General features: G+C 40.9%; 1 protein-coding gene across 1 annotated transcript in view; it reads left to right on the top strand.

The window, feature by feature from the left end:
- Positions 1-21,285, top strand: part of slc25a26 (solute carrier family 25 member 26) — a 274,969-nt gene that overhangs the window by 27,750 nt on the left and 225,934 nt on the right. The window contains exon 3 of the mRNA XM_068051571.1: positions 5,644-5,753. Within this exon, the coding sequence (XP_067907672.1) occupies positions 5,644-5,753 (110 nt within the window). The remainder of the gene's footprint in view (positions 1-5,643; positions 5,754-21,285) is intronic.

Genomic DNA, 21,285 nt, shown 5'->3' with positions numbered 1-21,285 from the left:
ATTGTGAATGCTCCGCACGTTAAGGCACAAAGCCTTAAGGCTTGTCTTTTTAACATTACTTGTCCCCTTCCCACTATTTTTCACTGTGGTCCTGTATGACTTATTTATTTATTTGGAGATACAGCACTGAAACAGGCCCTTCGGCCCACCGAGTCTGTGCCGACCAACAACCACCCATTTACCTACACTGGGGGCAATTTACAATGGCCAATTTACCTATCACCTGCAAGTCTTTGGCTATGGGAGGAAACCAGAGCACCTGGCGAAAACCCACGGGGTTATAGGGAGAACTTGCAAACTCCGCACAGGCAGTACCCAGTATTGAACCCGCGTCCCTGGAGCTGTGAGGCTGCAGTGCTAACTACTGTGCCGCCCACTGGCCCTTGATTTCTCTGCCTAGCACTTTTCTTATTCCCCTTACTGTCTTTTGTTCTTGTCTTTGATACTGCCTCCTCTGACCCCTTGCAATGGTTCCCATCCCCCTGCCATTTTAGTTTAAACCCTCCCCAACCACTCTTGCAAATACTCCCCCTAGGACATCAATCCTGGTCCTGCCCAGGTGTAACCCGTCCAATTTGTACTGGTCCCACCTCCCCCAGAACTGGTCCCCATGTCCCAGGAATCTAGAACCCTCCTCCTCACACCATCTCTTCAGCCACATATTCATCTGCTATATCCTGCTATTTCTACTCTGACTCGCACGTGGCACTGTTAGTAATCCTGACTTCATTACCTTTGAGGTCCTACTTTTCAACTTACTTCTGAGCTCCTTATATTCTGCTTTTAGGACCTCATCCTTTTTTTTTTACCTATGTCGTTTGTACCAATGTGCACCATGGCCACTGGCTGTTCACCCTCCCCCTTCAGAATGTCCAGTAACCGCTTTGAGACATCCTTGACCCTAGCACCAGGGAGGCAGTGTACCGTCTGGAGTCTCTTTTGCGACCACAGAAATGCCTATCTATTCCCCTTACAATTGAATCCCCTATAACCTTTTCATTCCTACACTTTTTACTCCTCCCCTGTGCAGCAGAGCCAACCATCGTGCAACGAATTGGGCTGTTGCTTCTTTCCCCTGAGAGGCCATTTCCCCCAACAGTATCCAAAGCAGTATACCTGTTTTGCAGAGGAATAGCCACAGGAGATTCCTGAACTGCCTGCCTCTTGCTCTGCCTGGTGGTCTCCATTCCCCTCCTCTCTGTGGGGTCTGAGCCTGCGGTGTGACCACCTCTCTCCATGTGCTAACCACGATACTCTCTGCCTCGTGGATGCTCCACAGTGTCCCCAGCTGCCGCTCCAGTTCCAAAACATGGGCTTCCAGGAGCTGCAGCTGGATACGTTTCCTGCACACGTGCTGGTCCCGGGCACTGGAAATGTTCCCGGCTTGCGACATGGAGCACGAGGAGCACACCACGGCTTTGAGCGCTCCTTCCATGACTTAACCCTTTAAATTAAATTAAACCTTCTGGAAGATCTTAATGTCCAATAATATCAGTTACTCTAGAGCCCTTCTTCCCTGGTCTTCGTTACTACTGAACTCCCTTTAAAAAAAAAAGAGTACTTACTATATTTGAAATCAACTTTAAACTTTTCTTACCTGAGATACTTACCCAGCTATTTAGAGCTATTCCCTAACAGCAGTGACTCACCAACCAATCACCTTGCAGCTCTCCTGTGACGTCGCCATTGGCTTTTTTTTCCCCAAAACTCTGGTGCATTGGAAGAGGTCCAACTGCTCTCTGCTCCGGAAGGTAAGTGAAGGCCCCGAGCCTCACGCTGGATTTATCCGCTCCCGGTTCTGGTTGTTTCCACACAGGTTCGACTGCTGTCCGTTCCCGAAGGTAAGTGAAGGCCCTGAGCCTCACGCTGGATTTATCTGCTCCCGGTTCGGATTGTTTCCACACAGGCCTAACTGATCTCTGCTCCTGAAGGTAAGTGAAGGCCCTGAGCCTCGCGCTGGATTTATCTGCTCCCGGTTCTGGTTGTTTCCACACAGGTCTGACTGCTCTCCACTCCTGAAGGTAAGTTGCTTGAAGAAGGCAATGGGAGTGCCTCCCTGATTCAATTAGCCAGAGATGATCAAGAGACATTGAATGTGTAAGAGCCAGCATTCCACCCCACCCTACCCCACTGAGATTGTCTGCTAAGCTTGAAGGAATCCATAAAATCTGGCAGGGGAGACTGTTCCAAATAAGGAACAGGTCACATGACTAACCTGCTGGGCAACTTGGGGTTGCTTGAATTGTGCCACACAGAAAGGACAGACTGCTTTTTGAAGACCAAAGAGAAGCAAGGCCTCTCTCGCGCTTTCTCTACCCCGACCCACGGAAGTAACTCAAGCTTCAAGACAGAAGACCAGTGAAACAAGTTTGAAAGTGTGCACTGGGCCCCAATAAGAACCGCAAGACATAACTGCAATCAAAGGCCACTAACTGAATTCCAGCTATTGCTTCAAACCTTTTCTCTTCTAATTCTTTCTCTGCGTCTCTATTTGCGTGTTTGTTTATCGCATTTGCATGCTAGTGTGGTCTCATTGTGTATTTCTAGTAGTTTCAACTGAATTAGAGTTTTAAGGTTAATAAACTTACACCTTTCTTCTTTAAATCTCAGAAAACCTGTCTGGTTGATTTCGTTGCCATTGTAATTCGAGAGCAGTGAGCAAGGACTTGCTGAGAGGGAAGCTAAAACACCAGTGTTTTAAAAATTAAACACTGTTACGGGCAAACCAGGAAAAGGCTGAGGGGGAACCCCTAGTCCCCTTTCTCACCTGGTCGTAACTATAGCATCATTCGTGTTCCAAAGTGCATCAAAGCTTTTGAAATTTAGCCACTGTTATATGGAAAGCCAATTTGCACACAGCAAGGTCCTACAAACAGCAATGAAATACATTACCAGATAATCTGTTTGAGATGCTGATTGAGGTATAAATGTTCACAAGGACTCTAGGAGAGCTCCCCTTTTCAACAGTACCATAAGATCTTTTACATTCATCTGAGGGGGCAGACTGGATCTAGGTTTCAGGTCTCATCTGATAATGCAGCAGTTCTTCGATACTGCAGTGAGGTGTAAGCCAAAGTTATGTGCTCAAGTTCCTGGAATGGAGCTTGAGCTCACAAACTGCTGACTCATAGTTAAGAGTGCTGCAGAAAGCATGTTTACATTAAGAAAATGCATGTTAGAGGCAATAACCTTTTTAAAAGACATTTTGATTCCACATGTCAATTCTACATTAACTTACATGGAATCCCATTTGAACAAGTTGCTGAAAATGTCTTAGTGCAAATTGCATTCCTATAATTCCACTCCATGTTGCAGTATTTAAATTACTCGAGCATAGATTTCAGTTGATGTGTACTTGTTGCTGTGCAACAAAGTAGTGCCTAATAAAGTGCTGTTATCAAAGACCTGCTTTAAGCACCAATGGGTCTTCAGTTTGATAAATTTCTGTGCCTTGATCTGCAATTGTGAAGTCCTCGAGGCGGCCAACATCCCCAGTATATATACCCTACTGAGCCAGCGGCACTTGAAATGGCTTGGCCATGTGAGCCGCCTGGAAGATGGCAGGATCCCCAAGGATGCGTTGTACAGCGAGCTCGTCACTGGTATCAGACCCACTGGCTGTCATGTCTCCGCTTTAAAGATGTCTGCAAGCGCGACATGAAGTCCTTTGACATTGACCACAAGTCGTGGGAGTCAGTTGCCAGTGAGCGCCAGAGCTGGCGGATAGCCATAAAGGCGGGGCTAAAGTGTGGCGAGTCGAAGAGACTTAGCTGTTGGCAGGAAAAAAGACAGAAGCGCAAGGAGAGAGTCAACTGTGTAACAGCCCCGACAACCAATTTTATCTGCAGCGCCTGTGGAAGAGTCTGTCACTCTAGAATTGGCCTTTATAGCCACTCCAGACGCTGCTTCACAAACAACTGACCACCTCCAGGCGCTTACCCATTGTGTCTCGAGACAGGAGGCCAAAGAAGAAGAAGATCTGCAATTGTAATATAATCCGTCAGAGTTGTAATTAGGACTTGTAATGATACTTTTGTGATATTTTGTACTGTTTGCTTTTTATGCATAGTCTGTAATAGGGCTTTACTGTTATCCACACGAATGTACCAGGCTGAGATCTAGCTAAGTCGTCTTGTGCTCCTTCCTTTACTTGCTTTTCAAGGCACATGTATTAGTTAACCCTGCTCAATTTTAATTCTGTACTGTGGCAACTGTCATTCAAGGGGGAAGAAAATGTTGGAAGTTCTTGCACACCCTACCCTATTGTATGATTTTTTTTTTCTTTCAAATCATAAAATTCTACTTGGAGTAACATTTCATTCATTTTTCATAAATATTGATACATTCTGTAATTCCATGCTTTGTACTTCCCTTGGATTTAGTGTGATTTCTTAAAAATTGGCGATTTCTTCAAAATATGTTGCACAACGTGTTTGGCTATTTGTGTTTTCACTATTGTCTTGATTACAAAAAAAATTCTGCCAAAAACAAATTAAACCTGTCTGTCCTTGACTCCTCCCTTCCCCACTACACAAATCATCAAGGTAGCCTCTAAGGGATCATAGCTTTGTAAAAGGTGATTGGACTCGGCTAACTGAAAATCAAAATACTACAAATGGAAGAACGCAATAAACCATTATCCATTAAATAGAGTCACAACTTGATAAATATTAAACTGCTTTGTCCCAAAATAATGCATATGATTTTGTTGCTTCAAATTATAAAATAATCATAAAGATTTGGGTACTTGTTTGTCTATTCACTTGCATCCTGGGCATGCAAAGGTTTAATTCAGTCTTTATTTCCGAACTCAGATTCCAGCTGATCTTATTTCTTTGTACGTTACATAAGGCATGTACTTCTATTAAGTTTGGAGCCTGTGTATTTTGTTGGTGCTAAGGAGAAATTTATAAATTGTTTAGGACACTAGCAGATGAGAACATTGTTCCATCGGCGACCTGTAATTGGTGATTGATCAGCAAACACCTGCTTTCTGTTGTCCAACTCTTGTGTGAGTGGCAAGGGTTCTGCTTTTTCTTGAAAGTCCTCACTGTAATTTATGCAGGGCACAACCTCACTTTCAAGATTTAAAAAAAGTCACACACAATCCTGTCTTGGATGTAGAATCGCCATTCTTTCATTGTCACTGGTCAGTATCCTGGAATTTTCTATCTAACACCATCCTCAGAGCACCATCATCACAAAGAATTCTGTGGTTCAAGGAAAGGTCAACCAGCATCATCTTGCAACAACTAGAGATGTACACTAAATGCAGCCTGGCCCGCAACCGAAGAAGAAATTTTGTTTTGCAGTTGTATTTGGTGATGTGAAGGTACCACAGCCAATGCCACAATGCATTTTGGCACAAGACTAAAATGCACAGGTCAATAGCTAATATTGAGAGTGGAACTTTGGACTATATTCCTTAAAGAAAACTAGTCTTGTGCCCCCAAGAGAACAAACTTCCACGTAGTCAGAGGGCTAAACTGTTGAAAATTTAAATGAGTTATACACTTGATGAATATATGTTCGAAGTAACTGGAGTGAGTGACCAGATCACTGTGTTGCAAATTCATTTTAGAGCAATTTGATAACACTGTATTTTTAGACTGACTAGAATCTTCTGCATGTGATTAATTTCAGCTGCCTTTTTCTTCGTTACCTACGAGTATTCAAAATCTTTGCTGGGTTCCTGTGTGCCTACAAAAAAGGCTCCACTTGTACACATGATTTCTGCTTCTCTTGGGGAGATGGTGAGTGCTGAACTTTATGTTTAATCTAAAAGTTTGAAATGTAAAGATATATTTTATTTTTAATGACTTTTACCACAACGTCTTTAGTATTGTAAAATGTCCCACGGTGCGTCACGGGAGCATTGTTGAACAAACTTGTATAGAACACGTTTGAGTAGAATGAACAGTACTGGTCTCCATATTATGAAAAAAGATATAGTTGCACAGGGGAGGTGCAAAAAAGATTTACTGGAATGATAACAGACTGGGAGATTATATCAGGAACGATTGGACAGGCTGGGCTCTTTTCTAGAAAAGAGAAGATTGATGGGTGACCTGATATGCATCAAGATTATGAAAGGATTTGATGGGGTAGACATGGAGATGATGTTTCCACTTGTGGGGAGACCAGCACTAGGGGTCAAAAATATAATGTAGGCACGAATAAACCCAAAAGGGAATTCAAGAGAAACTTCATGACCCAAAAGAATTGTTTGAATGTGGAAATCTCCACCACAAGGAGTAGTTGTGGTCAATACCATAGATGCATTCAAGTAGAAGCTAGATAAATGCATGAGGAACAATAGAATAGAAGAGTATGCTAATGGGGTTAGATGAAGAAGGATGGGAGGAGGCTCCTGTGGAGCACATGGGTCAAATAGCCTTTTTATGCTGTCAATACAATGTTATACTATGTAAAATTTGATACTGAGCCACATGAGATAATTAGGACAGGTGACCAAAAGCTTGGCTAAAGAGTTGGACTTTAAAGGGCATTGTAAAGGAGGAGAGAGAAGTAGTGAGGAAGAAAGGTTTATGGAGGAAATTCCAGAGCCTAGGTCTCAGGAAGCTGGAGGCGCGATTAAAATTGGGGATGCGCAAGAGGCCAGAATTGGAGGAATGCAGAGATCTGAGGGTTGTCGGGATGGAGGAGGTTTCAGAGCTAGGGAGTGGTGACGCCTTGGAGTGATTTACAAACAAGACTGAGAATTTTATTATCAAATTGTTGCCAGACTGGGAGCCAATGTAGGTCAACAAATAGAGTGGTGGACTTGGTGCAAATTATGATATACACAGCAGAAGTTTGGAAGAATTAAGGTTAATGGAGGGTGGGAAATGGGAGGCTGGCAGGAGAACACTGGAATAGTCAAGTCTAGAGGCAACAAAATCATGGATCTTCACACGTTTCCTGTTACTCTTTCTGTCCTGCTTTTGTATCAACTTGTTTTTTAATTGCACAAACTGACCACTCATCGCACGATGATCTTTGTTCAAATCAAACAAAATGCTTTCTAAATGTTATTGATCTGCCATTTTTCTCAATAACTGGAATTTCTAATGTTCAAATAAAATTTATACAAAATAATTCATAAATTCACACTTCAGAAGATGATTAAACGTATCCATTGAATATTCTTTTGTGCTTTTTTCAAGCGTTTATCAGTTTTCATTCGAAAGCCACAGTTTCAGGGTTTGGTATTTTTGCCTAGAGCTGTCATGCTGTGTGCTAAATTAAAATTGTGTGATCTGAGCATGGGCAGGATACCGAATGTACCAGCATGCATAGTACATTCAGTCAGCTGCAGTGATGGATTTTTTTTCTTTAGTTTCCAGCACTTCTCAAATGTTGTTTAGAAATTCTGAAGAAAGGCTAGAGCCATATGGCATCTCTGGCATTTTAGCTACTTTGCTAATTATGAAGCATTTATCACTTTTGGATCCAGGCCATAGCACATAAAATTAAGCAACATTTCTCTTCTTTAGAAAAAAAGATTGTTCCGCATTTGTAATGAAATGTAATGCCTGCCATGTGCTGACGTAGTACTTTGTTAATTTATGGGATCTCCTGTGGCATTGCTCAGGATGAGCTGGAAGAAGAAATTATAGGATATAATGCACAACATTATCGGGTGATTTATTCACTTAACAATCAAATCAGTCAAATTCTGCTTTTGTTTTTTTTTTACTGGTGTTTCATTGAATGTGAAATTTGGTCCAATTTTTCCATGAAAACCATTCTATATATATTTTTCCATATATATTTAATATCGTGGAGATTGAAGTATGTAATAAAGCATTAATTAAAAGAGAACAATGCTATTTTTGATTTTATTTTCTCACTAATTTGAGACTCTGCTTGGGGCATTTCTTTCATTGATCTTAAAAATGTGTACATTAAATGATTTAAAATGCTTGGCCATTTGCCTGATATTGTCATATCCAAATTGATTTTGGTCCTTTTGTCTCTCCATGCGAATACTGTTTCACTAGTGCATATCACAGTATAGTAGATAAATGCATGCAATACTGTTTTGACCCTTCAATGTCACTATGTGAGGGAAAATTTGAAATGTATAGGATTCCTGAACATTATTTTTATTAGCGATATATTCAATAAATATTTTAAAAACATCTGAGTTTGTTTATTTTGATGCAAAGGTGTGTGGGCCTCAAAAGGGCTATTATGTTATGCTTCTGTATTTCATAAATACTGTATTTTTATAGATCTTCTTCTGGTTTAACTTCATTTGTATTCTGCATATGTATTCCTGGAGAGCTCATTTGTCAAGTTGAAGTGAATCGCTTGCTTGCATTTATAAACCTTTTCTCCCTGAGGACATACTAGAAAATACAGTGTGACATGACAAGGCAAAGCAATTGGCAGGCGTTTAACTTGGCATGTCAACTCATCCACAAATTTTGGGATGCCAAAAGCTAGTTGAAACAAAATACTTTGCATTTATAACAAAAGACAATAGCCGCCTGATACCATTGTTTTTCCCTTTTATTGTAAAGCAATGATTAGATAATTTTGCAGAGGTATAAACAAAGTTGACATTCAGGAATAATATATTCCTTACTAAGTTGAAAAACTACTCAAAATTTACATTTGTTGAGTTCTATATTCCGTTCCATTTGGATTCTTTGGCAGTAGAAAATGGAATACTGGAAGAGTATTGCTGTATACGCATTTAACATATAAATAGGAACAATAAGAACGTGTCTGGTTAACCCTTTTACTTCCCTATTTTAAGTATAGAAGAGGATTGGGCAGATACTTAGTACAGTGCTTAACTAATTGGGGCTGTTTGCAAAATGACCTGACTGCCAAGCTAGAAACTACTACTCTTCTATTCTTCTCCCACACCCATCACCTCGCCATTTGTGTCTGTGCTTTCAACCACCTAGGCCCTAAGGTCTGGAGTTCCCTCCTTCACACTCCATGTCAATCTCTCGCTCTCGCCCATTCTTGCCCTCCCCTCTCTCCGGCATGGTCCCTTTAAGACCCTCCCTAAATCCTACTCCTTTGTTCAAGTTTTTAGCTTCGCTTCCGAATAACTCCTCCTTTGACTTGGTGTCAACGTTTGGCTGGTAACATGCTTTGGGATGTTTTTCTGTGTTGGAGGTGCTATATAAATGCCAAGTCATTGTTGCAGGGTTGCTTTTAAGGCTAACTCTCGAGGTATTTTCTGTTAGCATAGTTTTTGGATGGTTGTGCATTTTACATTGAACCTATGATTGCATTGAATTTTTTGTAGCTGTGGGCTAGCATTTCAAGGGAAACTGTCGATGTATAGGAGTTGCTTTTAAAAACAAAAATATTGTGTTGAAAATATAATTTCAAAACCAGAAGACTTAAATCCATTAGCTCATCAACAATGAAATTCTCATGAACAGTTCTTTAGGTGCTAAGAAATTTAATTTCTTAATTTCTCAAAAATGTTTAGCATGACCTCCAGTGAAGTAATTTGTATTCTGAACACTTGTCTGGTACTTAGGTACTTTCTAAAGATATCCCAGTTTCATGTCTCTGCTGGATAGATTAACCATTTGAATTGCATTCCAGACTAATTGCCACAAATATGTTTGTTAGTGTTCTATCATCTCTTAAGGAAGTTTCCACCTTATTGACTTGAAATTCTATATCTGTTGTGCAGAGCAGAATATCTTGTTTCATACTAAGGAAAACTTGCAAAATGTTAAACTGGGAATGCACAGCATGTCAGTCAGCATCTGCAAAGAGAAAAGATAGGTTAAGACATTTCAGGTACAGAATCATGGAAACTTCCATCACAGAAGGAGGGCAGTTGGCCTGTCATACCTGTGCAGGCTCTCATGCTTGGTCTTGTCCTATTTACTATATCAAACCCTCTCATTTTTAAAATCTCTATTGGGTGACCTGTTAAGTTTCTCTGTTCCAATGGGAACAGTTCTAATTTTTCCAACCCCTCATAACTGAAATCCCTCATTTCTGGTAAACCTCCTTTGTACCCTTTCTAAGGCCTTTTTATCTTTTCCTTAGTGTGGTGGAGTTTATAATGCTGCTTCTGACACACAGGTCTAGATAGTTTATAAAAATTGAAGAGGGTAATGGACCCAAAACTGATCTTTGGAGGACACCACTGCAAACCACCCTCCAGTCTGAACAACGTCCATCCACGGCCACCTTTTCCTTCCTGTCGCTGAGCGAATTCTGCATCCATATCACTGCTTTCCCCTTAGTTCCATGAATTTCCATCTTCTTAACAAGCCTTCTGAGTGGCACTTTGTCCAAATATACAATGCCTGCTGCTGCATCTTGATTAAGCTTCTCTGTTACCTCAATCAATTCAGCCAGACACATTTTGCCTTCAACAAATCTATGCATTTACCTTTGGGTCATTAATTGACCCAACCTTTTTCCAGAATCAATATCTTTTACTTTATATGTTCATAAATGTTTTGGGGTTCAATTTAATGTTGTTTGCTAATCTTTTCTTGTAACCTCTCCTTGCCTTCTATATTAACTTTTTCAATTCCTCCTGTACTTCCCATAATCTTCCTGATTATTAATTGAATCTTGCTCCTGACATGTGCCATGACCCTCTTCCTTCTGTTTTGTTTTATTCCTTTTGTCAGCCAGGGTGCGTTAGCTTTGGATGCTGTACCTTTTTTCCCTTCAAAGGAATATGCCTGATTTGTACCTGAACACACTCTTCCCTAAATACCTTCCATTGTTTTGCTACTACTTTACTCTGCACTCACCTTTTTCAATCTACCTGTGCTGGGTCCCTTTTTAAATTACTGAAATTAGCTCTTCTCCAGTTGAGCATTTTTTACTTTTGATATTTACTGGCTTTTTTCCCTAATTACTCTAAACTGAATTATGTTGTGGTCACTGTCAGCTAGATAGTTTACTGTAGTACACTCCACTTGCCCTACTTCATTTCTCAGAACCAGATCAAACACAGCTTCCTTCCTTGTTGGATTGGAGACATTGAATGAGAAAGTTCTCCTGTAAACATCCCAAGTTCCTTTCTTTTCCTACCCTTAGTGTTATGTTTTTCCCCAGTGTATATTAGGGTCATTTAAGTCTCCTAATGTTACTACCACCTTAAATGCCTTTGAAATTTGCCAACAGATTTGCTCATCTATCTCCTCCTCACAGTTTGGGGCTTTATTTAAAAAAACAATCCCAGCTACGTAAGACTCTCCCTCCATTTCTTAACTCAAAATAAGTAGATTCAATTCTCAACACCTAGTATATACTTGCTATTTGCAACTATAACATCATCCTTAGTCAGTACTGCCACACCCCCTCTTTTTTTCTGTCTCTATCATTCCTGAATACTGAGTAATCAGGAATAGTAAGAATCCATTCCTGGTCTTGTTTGAGCCATGTCTCTCACTGCAATCATGTCATAATCCCATCTGGCAATTTGTGCCTTCAGCTCACCAACCTTATTAGTTAAACCACAGGCATTGACATACATTCAATTAAATATCTCGTTCATCGCTTTTACTGTTTTCCTCAATCTGGTCCCTGCAATCTTTGGAATATTTCTAATTGTACCATTTTTTATATTTACGTGTCCTGAGATCTCATTGCTGCTCCTTTCTACTGTTTTCCTGGTTCCCCTCCCCTGCCAAATTAGTTTAAATCCTCCCCAACAGCACTAGTTAACCACTTCGTGAGAAAATTGGTCCAGGCTCTGTTCAGGTTCAACCTATCCGTCTTGTACAGATTTCCCCTCTTTCTGAAACCCTCCCTCCTGCACCAGCTTCACGGTTATCTATCAGTCTGTTTCTATATTCACTAGCATGTGACACTGGGGCTAATCCTAAGATTACTACATTTTAACGGCCTGTTTTAATATTTTTCCTAGCTCCTACAATTCTGCCTGAAGGCCTTCAAAACTTTTTTTTTTCTACCTATGCCCTGGTTCCAACATGGCCCACTACTTCTGGCTCCCCTTCCCCATGCAAAATGTCGTGTATCCGCTCAGTCCTTTTCTATATCCTTTAGCAGAGTAATGAAGGGTACAGGCCTGAAACACTGTAACTTACCCTTTCCGTTTACTGATGCTGACTGACCCAGTCCATATTGTCAGCATTTTCTATGTTTTTTTGCATATTGTTTGTCTTTTTTCAGAATCCCCACTGCAGCAATCATTCTTAGTGTGCTACCTGCAGCACTCAGACATACATGGATATAGATATTTGTTTTGTCTTTATTGTGCTAAAAATCTTCCTGAACTAATGAGGTGTTACTTTTCAGAGCTGAATAACAATTGCCAAAGGTGTGCACCTGCATAAAAAACCTAATTGCCAGTTATGGTGCATAATGTTATAATTATGCAGTTTATTGATGGATTGATGTGGCTGTAGTTCCACCTATAAATCAGAAGGATTTTTTGTCAAACAGAACAACTGGATTTTACCATTTTTCAAGTTTGTTCCTCCTGTCATTTTTAACTTTTAATCTCCGAAAATTGAAATGGGAGCAAATCTGGTTAGTTCCCAAAGTACAAGATTTTTGAATAATAATGGTATTTTATTTATTAATTATTTCCAGTCTTCTAGTATGTGAGAAAGCATCATTTCACTTTGGGAACTGATTGAGGAAACAAAGCATTTGTGTTGAAGAGCGACAGAACATTATCTTCTCAAATCAGCTTTTTCATCTGTGGATCTGGTGGAAAGTGTTGCTTTTTCCTCCTATTCATCCAGAGCAAACTCAATCAGGTGATCTACTCAACAAAACACAGTTGTGTGGCATAAAAACAAGAAATGCTGGAAATACTGAGCAGGTCTAGCAGCATCTGTGGAGAGAGAAGCAGAGTTAACGTTTCAGGTCAGTGACCTTTCTTCAGAACTGACAAATATTCGAAATGTGAAAGGTTTTAAGCAAGTAAAGCGGGGGTGGGCAAAAGATAACAAAGAAGGTGTAAATAGGACAAAGCCACAGAATAGCTGACCAGAAGGTCATGGAGCAAAGGCAAACAATATGTTAATGGTGTGTTGAAAGACAAAGCATTAGTACAGATAGGGTGTTAACAGACTAAAAATTGAACAGCCGCAAGTACAAACATGAAAAAAAACAGTGGATAAGCAAACTGAACAAACGGAGATGAAATAAAACAAAAAAAAAGAAAAAAATAACTTAAAAATAAAAGTAAAATGGGCCCATCATGCTCTGAAATTATTGAACTCAATGTTCCGTCCGGCAGGCTGCAGTGTGCCTAATCGGTAAATGAGATGCTGTTCCTTGAGCTTGCGTTGATGTTCACTGGAACACTGCAGCAATCCCAGGACAGAGATGTGAGCATGAGAGCAGGGGGGAGTGTTGAAATGGCCAGCAACTGGAAGCTCGGGGTTATGCTTGTGGACTGAGCGGAGGTGTTCCATAAAGCGGTCACCCAGTCTGCGTTTGGTCTCCCCAATGTAGAGGAGACCACATTGTGAGCAGCGAATACAGTATACTACATTGAAAGAAGTACAAGTAAATCGCTGCTTCACCTGAAAGGAGTGTTTGGGGCCTGGGATAGTGAGCAGACAAGGAGATATGACACCTCCTGCGATTGCAGGGGAAGGTGCCATGGGAAGGGGACGTCCCACCAGGACGGTTTGAGGGCTCTCTGCTTCTTCCTTGAACAGAGGCCCAACCAGTCCCCATCGACCACCACCCTCCTCCGCCTGGTTGAACTTGTTCTCACATTGAACAACTTCTCCTTCAACTCCACTCACTTCCTTCAAGTAAAAGGTGTTGCTATGGGTACCTGCATGGGTCCGTGTTATGCATGTCGTCTTGTGGGATATTTCGAACATTCCTTGTTCCAGTCCTACTCAGGCCCCCTCCCCCAACTCTTGTTCCAGTACGTTCTTGACTGTATCGGTGCCATTTCCTTCTCCCGCCCCGAACTGGAAAGCTTTTATCAACTTTGCTTCTAATTTCCACCCTTCTTTTGCCTTCAGATGGTCCATCTCCGACACTTCCCTTCCCTTTCTCGACTTCTCTGTCTCCATCTCTGGGGATAGGCTGTCTACTAATATCCATTATAAGCCCACCGACTCCCACAGCTACCTTGACTACACTTGTTCACAACCTGCCTCCTGTAAGGACTCCATTCCATTCTCCCAGTTTCTCCGTCTCCGCGCATCTGCTCTGATGATGCTACCTTCCATGACAGCGCTTCTGATATGTCTTCCTTTTTCCTCAACCAAGGACTCCCCCCTCACTGTGGTTGACAGGGCCCTCAACCGTGTCCGGCCCATTTCCCGCACCTCTACCCTCACCCCTTCCCCTCCCTCCCAGAACCGTGACAGGGTTCCCCTTGTCCTCACTTTCCACCCCAACAGCCTCCATATCCAAAGGATCATCCTCCGCCATTTCTGCCACCTCCGGCGTGATGTCACTACCAAACGCATCTTCCCCTCCCTTCCCCTGTCAGCATTCCAAAGGGGTCGTTCCCTCCGTGACACCCTGGTCCACTCCTCCATTACCCCCACCAGCTCTTCCCCTTCCCATGGTACCTTCCCCTGCAATCGCAGGAAGTGTAATACCTGCCCATTTACCTCCTCTCTCCTCACTATCCCAGGCCCCAAACACTCCTTTCAGGTGAAGCAGCGATTTACTTGTACTTTTTTCAATGTAATATACTGTTTTCGCTGCTCACAGTGTGGTCTATACGTTGGGGAGACCAAACGCAGACTGGGTGACCGCTTTGAGGAACACCTCCGCTTAGTCCGAAGGCATGACCCCGAGCTTCCGGTTGCTTGCCATTTCGACACTCCCCCCGCTCTCATGCTCACATCTCTGTCCTGGGTTTGCTGCAGTGTTCCAGTGAACATCAACGCAAGCTCGAGGAACGGCATCTCATTTACCGATTAGGCGCACTACAGCCTGCCGGACTGAACATTGAGTTCAATAATTTCAGAGCCCACATTTGACTTTCATTTTTAGTTTAAAAAAATTTTTTTTTTGTTTATTGTATTTTATTTCATCTCCGTTTGTTCAGTTTGCTTACCCACTGTTTTTTTTCATGTTTGTACTTGCAGCTGTTCAATTTTCAGTCTGTTAACACCCTATCTGTACTAATGCTTTGTCTTTCAACGCATCATTAACATATTGTTTGCCTTTGCTCCATGACCTTCTGTTCAGCTATTCTGTGGCCTTGTCCTATCTACACCTTCTTTGTTATCTTTTGCCCCACCCCTGCTTTACTTGCTTAAAACCTTTCACATTTCTAATATTTGCCAGTTCTGAAGAAGGGTCACTGACCTGAAACGTTAACTCTGCTTCTCTCTCCACAGATGCTGCCAGACCTGCTGAGTTTTTCCAGAATTTCTTGTTTTTATTTCAGATTTCCAGCATCCACAGTATTTTGCTTTTATTACAGTTGTGTGGCAACTAGTTTATACTCTTGTAATAAACATTGGTGTTCTAGTTTTGAAAATAAAATTTTCATTGTCCCTTGCCGCTTCCTCTTCTCTCTCTGCTTTGGTATGGTTCCATTGGCAGCCCTTCAGTACTTCAACCAACCAACAACTCTTCGCGTACAAGCTAAATGTGATAGAGACATATTTATATGTGACCACTTTGGAGCTGGAGAGAACCCAACACATTAGCCAAGTAAAAAAACAAATAGGACTGGGCTGCCTGAGTTTTAAGGGCCAGAGCTTGGGTGGCATGTGATGCAAGGGCAAGAGGTGTAATATCTCTGGCTTAACATACAACACCATGTAATCCTTGTAGGTAAATTTTAATATACCCTTCAATGCGATAAATGTGAACTCCAATTTGAAAAAATTCTTTGAAGTTATGAGAATTTATAACTTCACAGTTAGCTGCACGTGGGATAGTATGTTGTCACGCTTACACGAGGAGCAGTTATGAATTGGAGTAATTATAAACTGTAAAAATGAACTAGTGAACTAACTCCAAAAAATTGAGACATTTTTGCTGCAGACAAGATGGAGTAAGAAGTCAGGTGACCTCTCCTGTACAGCAAATATACCTAGTGACTGTTGGAGACTAAACCCATCGTCATGACTGCGGAAGGCACATTAAACGCTAAACAGCCCATTCAATGCTAAATGACTCCTATCGCCGAGAATTGGGTTGACCGAGGCCTTCGCAGATAGGGACATTCTGGATTTAAAGCCAAGATAATAGGTGGGACATGATGCTATATCAAGATAAGCCACATTCAAACTCCATTGTGTAGCAATGACTCCACGTTCAAAGACATTGTATGAACACCAGGAGAGAGCATCTTTGGTCACCTCACCACAACTTAGCCTGATGAGGTTTTTTCTTAAAAAGAGAGCTCTCTGAAAGACAGAGTCAGAAAGACAGCCAACCAGGAAGTTGAGAATGCCATTCCAGCCAAGAAGACCCTGCCTGTAACATCTTTAAACCGCAGAGGCAGAGACTGCAAGGTAACCTTGAAAACTCCCCACCTGAGAAATCGTAACAGCAATTCTCGCCACTGACTTTGAATCATAACCAGAGGAGTCTGCAATACTTCAATGAACCAAGAAACTGAACACCAGGCCTGTGCTGTTGCTTTTAAAAATTGCTCCAGGAAAACCAAAAAGATTTCAAAATGAGCGATTTTTACAACTATTGGACTTAAATGCATGCTATCCTGTATCTCTTGTGTATGTGCATGTGTGAGTGAGTGAAGTGCAAATATTTTCTGGGTACTGTTTAATAATTTTTTTTATCCTATGATCCTGTTGTTTGTCTGGTTACCATTAAACCATGCAGGGACTAAAACAATATTTTCCAAAAAAAAACACTGTCTACGGTTAGTTGAGAGTTGAAAAATGGGAGTCATCCATCCCATCCCCCCTCTGTCCATAACAATGTAATTAAGCAGCCTTAACCTGATTCAGTCAGTTATAGTTGTGTTAAGTACACTTTTTCCCTCAGTTAGATGAGAGTTTTGTGCTGAAGCAATTAATGATGCCGACTACAGACCTATAGGCAGTCCCAAGGAACATAATTTAAAATCCATGCACACCTGTACCAAATACTGTAATGCATGCAGAATATTAAAACATAGATTATCAAAAGCTCATCCGATCTGGAATTTTTACATGGTGTAGTCATTTTAGACTATACAATGTCATTTTGTTGGATTGTGCGATACAAAACACTGAATTCAGAGAGCAGAATATCCATTTTCAGTATCTGGACTTAGATGGTCAATTTTTAAACGATTGCTATTTATTTTCACCGAACTTAAAAATTTATGAATAATAGCTGGATGGGGTCAGTGGGAAAAATGACTCATGAACATACTCTGCCTGAAGAGGACTGTACAACCAAAACAGCATTTCTGTTCTTCATCTTTTTACCAATTATGGGTTCTGGAACTGGTGATGAGGATTGCTGAGTGTTATTAAGGTACATTTATATGGAAGCCTTATCATGCAGTGATCTGCACCTTGAGGGTGCTATGTCAAAGCAACAGTATCCCTTCGTATTATTTCTTATTGATTGTGCTTTTTGTTTTTGACGATGAGGAAGACCATGAGGTCATGTAACATTTAGCACCAAACATTCTCTATGTAAATAGATTATTTTGATAAACTTTCATTACTATTTTATCTTGATTGAAGCATTGTTTATCTTGTCTTTCAGTAAAATAACTATCAATTAGTACAGTTCAATTGGCTTTTCATGCAAACTAAAACCTTTTTCTGTTGGTAGTGGTGTGGAACTGAATTGTTAACTGTTTTCTTTTACTTTAAACAGAACCACCACGTTGCTTAATTTTTGTTCTATTTGGGATGAGAGATTAAGAACAGAAATGCAAAGAGTATAATACTAACACTGATAACTTTCATGCAATTGTGGTAAAAGTTACAAGTCATTTTCTTTTGTGTAGTTTTTTTTTGTGTTCAAATAACATGGTTGATGTGGGCAATGTAATATATTCCAAAAATATCCCCTCCAAAGTTCAGCACTACATGATTTGACAAAAGCAGAATTTCACATTATGCTGCAGTCCCTTTTAGTTAAGTGCAAACATCTTATTGCTGGATCCGTCATGGAATCTAAACATTGTGACACTTTGAAAATCAAGCATTCTTTTAAATATCTTTAATTTGCAACAAAGCTACGCAGTTTAATACTAGATCTTATAAGGAGCATAGTTTATAGTACTTCGTGAAAATCAACACAAAAAGCCAACAGAATATTCTGTAATCCAGCTGCTATTTTATGAGGAATAAATTTGAAATCGAGTCTATGTTGGCAACTATTCTATGAAGAACTTACTAACACTGACAATAACAAAGCAACTTTACATTCACTGATTACGACGAAAGTGTTCATGATCATCTGTGTCGCAGTCACTCTATTTGTAAATAGTATCTGGAGCACAAACTACACAGTAAAAGGAACTATCCAGTCAAATTGAGCAAATAATACAAAAAAGCAACCTCTCGGAACAATCAGTGCTGTCAAGGTTGAGAGTACAGCAAAAATTAAGTCTTTGTTTCTGTCAAATACCTAGTGTTGGGCATATGTAGATTAGGAAGTGCATAAGAGCAGGCTGACTGCTTTTTCTTTTTGCATATTTGAACTTTTGATTGTCTCTCCCTTTTATAGCAAAGCTGAAATTTGGAACCTATCCCTCACTAATCCAGTGCATTACTAATTAATTAGTAACATCGCTTTGCGATTATAAAATCTTTTCAGGGCCAGTTTTTAATCAAATTTTATTATTCACATCGCTGTTAAAAACCCAGTTACACAGATTGAACAAGATGTAAGTTTTTAAGGGGTTTCAAACAGCGATGTGGGAGCAGGAAAGTTGAGGTTCTCGCTGGTTGTTTGGGGGAGGCGGGGGGACCACAGCACAGCCTGTGTCAGAACCCTGAGTGACAGACCCCACTTCAGGATTTCCGCGCTAATCTGTGCATATCTGGCATCCTGAAGTTGCAGAACGGGAATGAGGGCGAATGCTGACAGTTTGCCATCAACCCCGCCCCCCCCCCCCCCCCCTCCGGCCTTGTGTCTCCGTTTTGAAATGTTAACGTATCTGTTTGCAGACTGGGTAAAAGAGATTCCTTGTCTATAATCTGACCTATTATGTGTTCTCTTGAAAGGAAGATTGTTAAATGTCTTAAGTTTAACACTTATGACCTGCAAGGCTTCTTTTGGCATAGAGGCATTCCTATTGATCCTTGTCCACAGTTCAACTTTCTTGTTCAAAGTCCAATTTTGAATTCCATTTTCGTAGTTGACATTCTGACTCCTTTTAGTGGGTGAGCCTATTGCCTAGCATTTCCAACAATGACTAAACTTCAAAAAGTACATTTGCTATGTAGAATGCTTTGGGATGTCCTGAGGTCGTAAAAGGCACTATACAAATACAAGTCTTTCTACCTGCCATGCATGTGTCCCACAGGAAAATCCATGATCGTCTAATTTCTCCGTAAATCTTGATTATTGGATTGCTTCAGAAATATATTCAAAATTGTGGGCTGTTTTCAAAGTATTTCTACCATCAGAATATTGTATGTTTCTATAGCTGCAATTACATTACTTGTCAATGAGTTTGACTCTTCGCCTGAATGTGATTGCGTAAAGGGTAGTTATTGCTCTTCAGAGTGGACAGGACAGTGTGTAGAACGTCACTGGTGGTGTACTGCATTAAAAAAAATGGTAATTGTTAATTGTGGTACATCAGCTTATCCGCAGCGCACACAATGGTGTCAATTTCAATTGACCAGATAATTCTGCTGATGGAGTGCCCTTTTGTTGTAAATATAGATTAAAAGTATTGCAAGCAAAGCTAAATCATGAGATTTTTTTTAAAAGTTGTATGGGCCACTCTCATGTTAATTTGGGATAGCGGGTTCCAGCGGTGCTAATCAGCTGGAGTGCTCTATACTCAAAATCTAATTTTAAAATTGCTGCTCATTTTGTGAAACTGCGACTGGGGGTAAAAAGTGGGTTTGATTTTTCTTTCACTTCCCATTCCTCAGTCTCGTTCTGAGTCTGGATTTGAATGCAGTGCAGAATTCCAAATGATAGTATCCTCTGGTGTTAAGGGTCTAGTGAAATGAACTTGGGAAACTTCTATCCATTTCCTATTGGTATGACTATATCACTGCATTGCTCCAAATTTGCAACAATTATGGTTAATTCTGTTTTCTTAAGACCATGAAGATACAGGGTCTTGGAAGTAGTGGGGCTCTATAGGTGCAATGAAGGGTCATTGTTCTGAGAGTGGATTTTTGCCTGTTTGGACCATGTATTGCAACCTCGGCACCGTACCTGACTTAGAAGGTCCAAAACAAAATTGGTCATAGTGATTACAGCACAGGAGAAGGCCATTCAGCCCATGGACTCCATGCTGGCTCTCTGTTGAGCAAGCCAATCAGTCCCATTTCCCCACTCTATGATCGTAGCCCTGTAAGTTTTTTTTTTCCCTCGTGTCCATCCAGTTTCCTTTTGGAATCATTCGTCATCTCCGCTTCCACAGTCCTTGTAGGTGGCAAGCTCCAGGTCATTACCACTCGCTGTGTGAAAAAGTTCTTCCTTACATTTCCTTTGCATCTGTTGCCCAAAACCTTTAATCTGTGTCCTCTCGTCCATGTACCATCAGCTAGTAGCAACAGCTTTTCTTTATGTACCTTATCTAAAACTGTCATAATCTTGTATACCTCTATGAACCAGGTGACTTATTCGCTCTGAGCCTAGCCTGCCATTCCATTACATCCTGCTGAACAATTTTCACCTCATCCATTACCTCTACCATCTGTGCTCCTACTGATATTTTGTCAGCATCCTCTTCTTTAGACTATACATTCAGTATTCTAGCCTTGCCCTCTGTCTCTAAGCTTACTCTGGTTGTCCCTAATAGGCCCCATTTCACCTCTTAGTACCAACTTACTATTTATATGCCATTTCATTTGCCTCAATCATTGGTCCTGAAAAATACAATTTTCTCATCCTTTGGTACATAGGAGCAGGAGTAGGCATGCTCCGCCATTCAATACGACCACGGCTGATCATCCACTTCACTGCCTTTTTCCCACATGATCCTCACATCCCCTTATGTCAATGGTATTTAGAAATCTGCCAATCTCTGCTTTAAACATACTCAATTACTGAGCTTCCACAGCCCTCTAGGGTAGAGAATTCCAAAGGTCCACAACCCTCTGAGTAAAGAAATTTCTCCTCATCCTTGTTTATTTTGGAGCAAATGTAGGAGGAGGGCTGAGAGAGACTGCTTCCTTTCTCCCTCATCTTTTTCCCAACTGCTCCAAA

Source organism: Heterodontus francisci, chromosome 19 (genome assembly GCF_036365525.1).
Source record: "Heterodontus francisci isolate sHetFra1 chromosome 19, sHetFra1.hap1, whole genome shotgun sequence".
Classification (NCBI taxonomy): Eukaryota; Metazoa; Chordata; class Chondrichthyes; order Heterodontiformes; family Heterodontidae; genus Heterodontus; species Heterodontus francisci.
The sequence above is the reverse complement of the archived record's forward strand: the minus strand, read 5'-3'. Positions and strand labels throughout refer to the sequence as shown.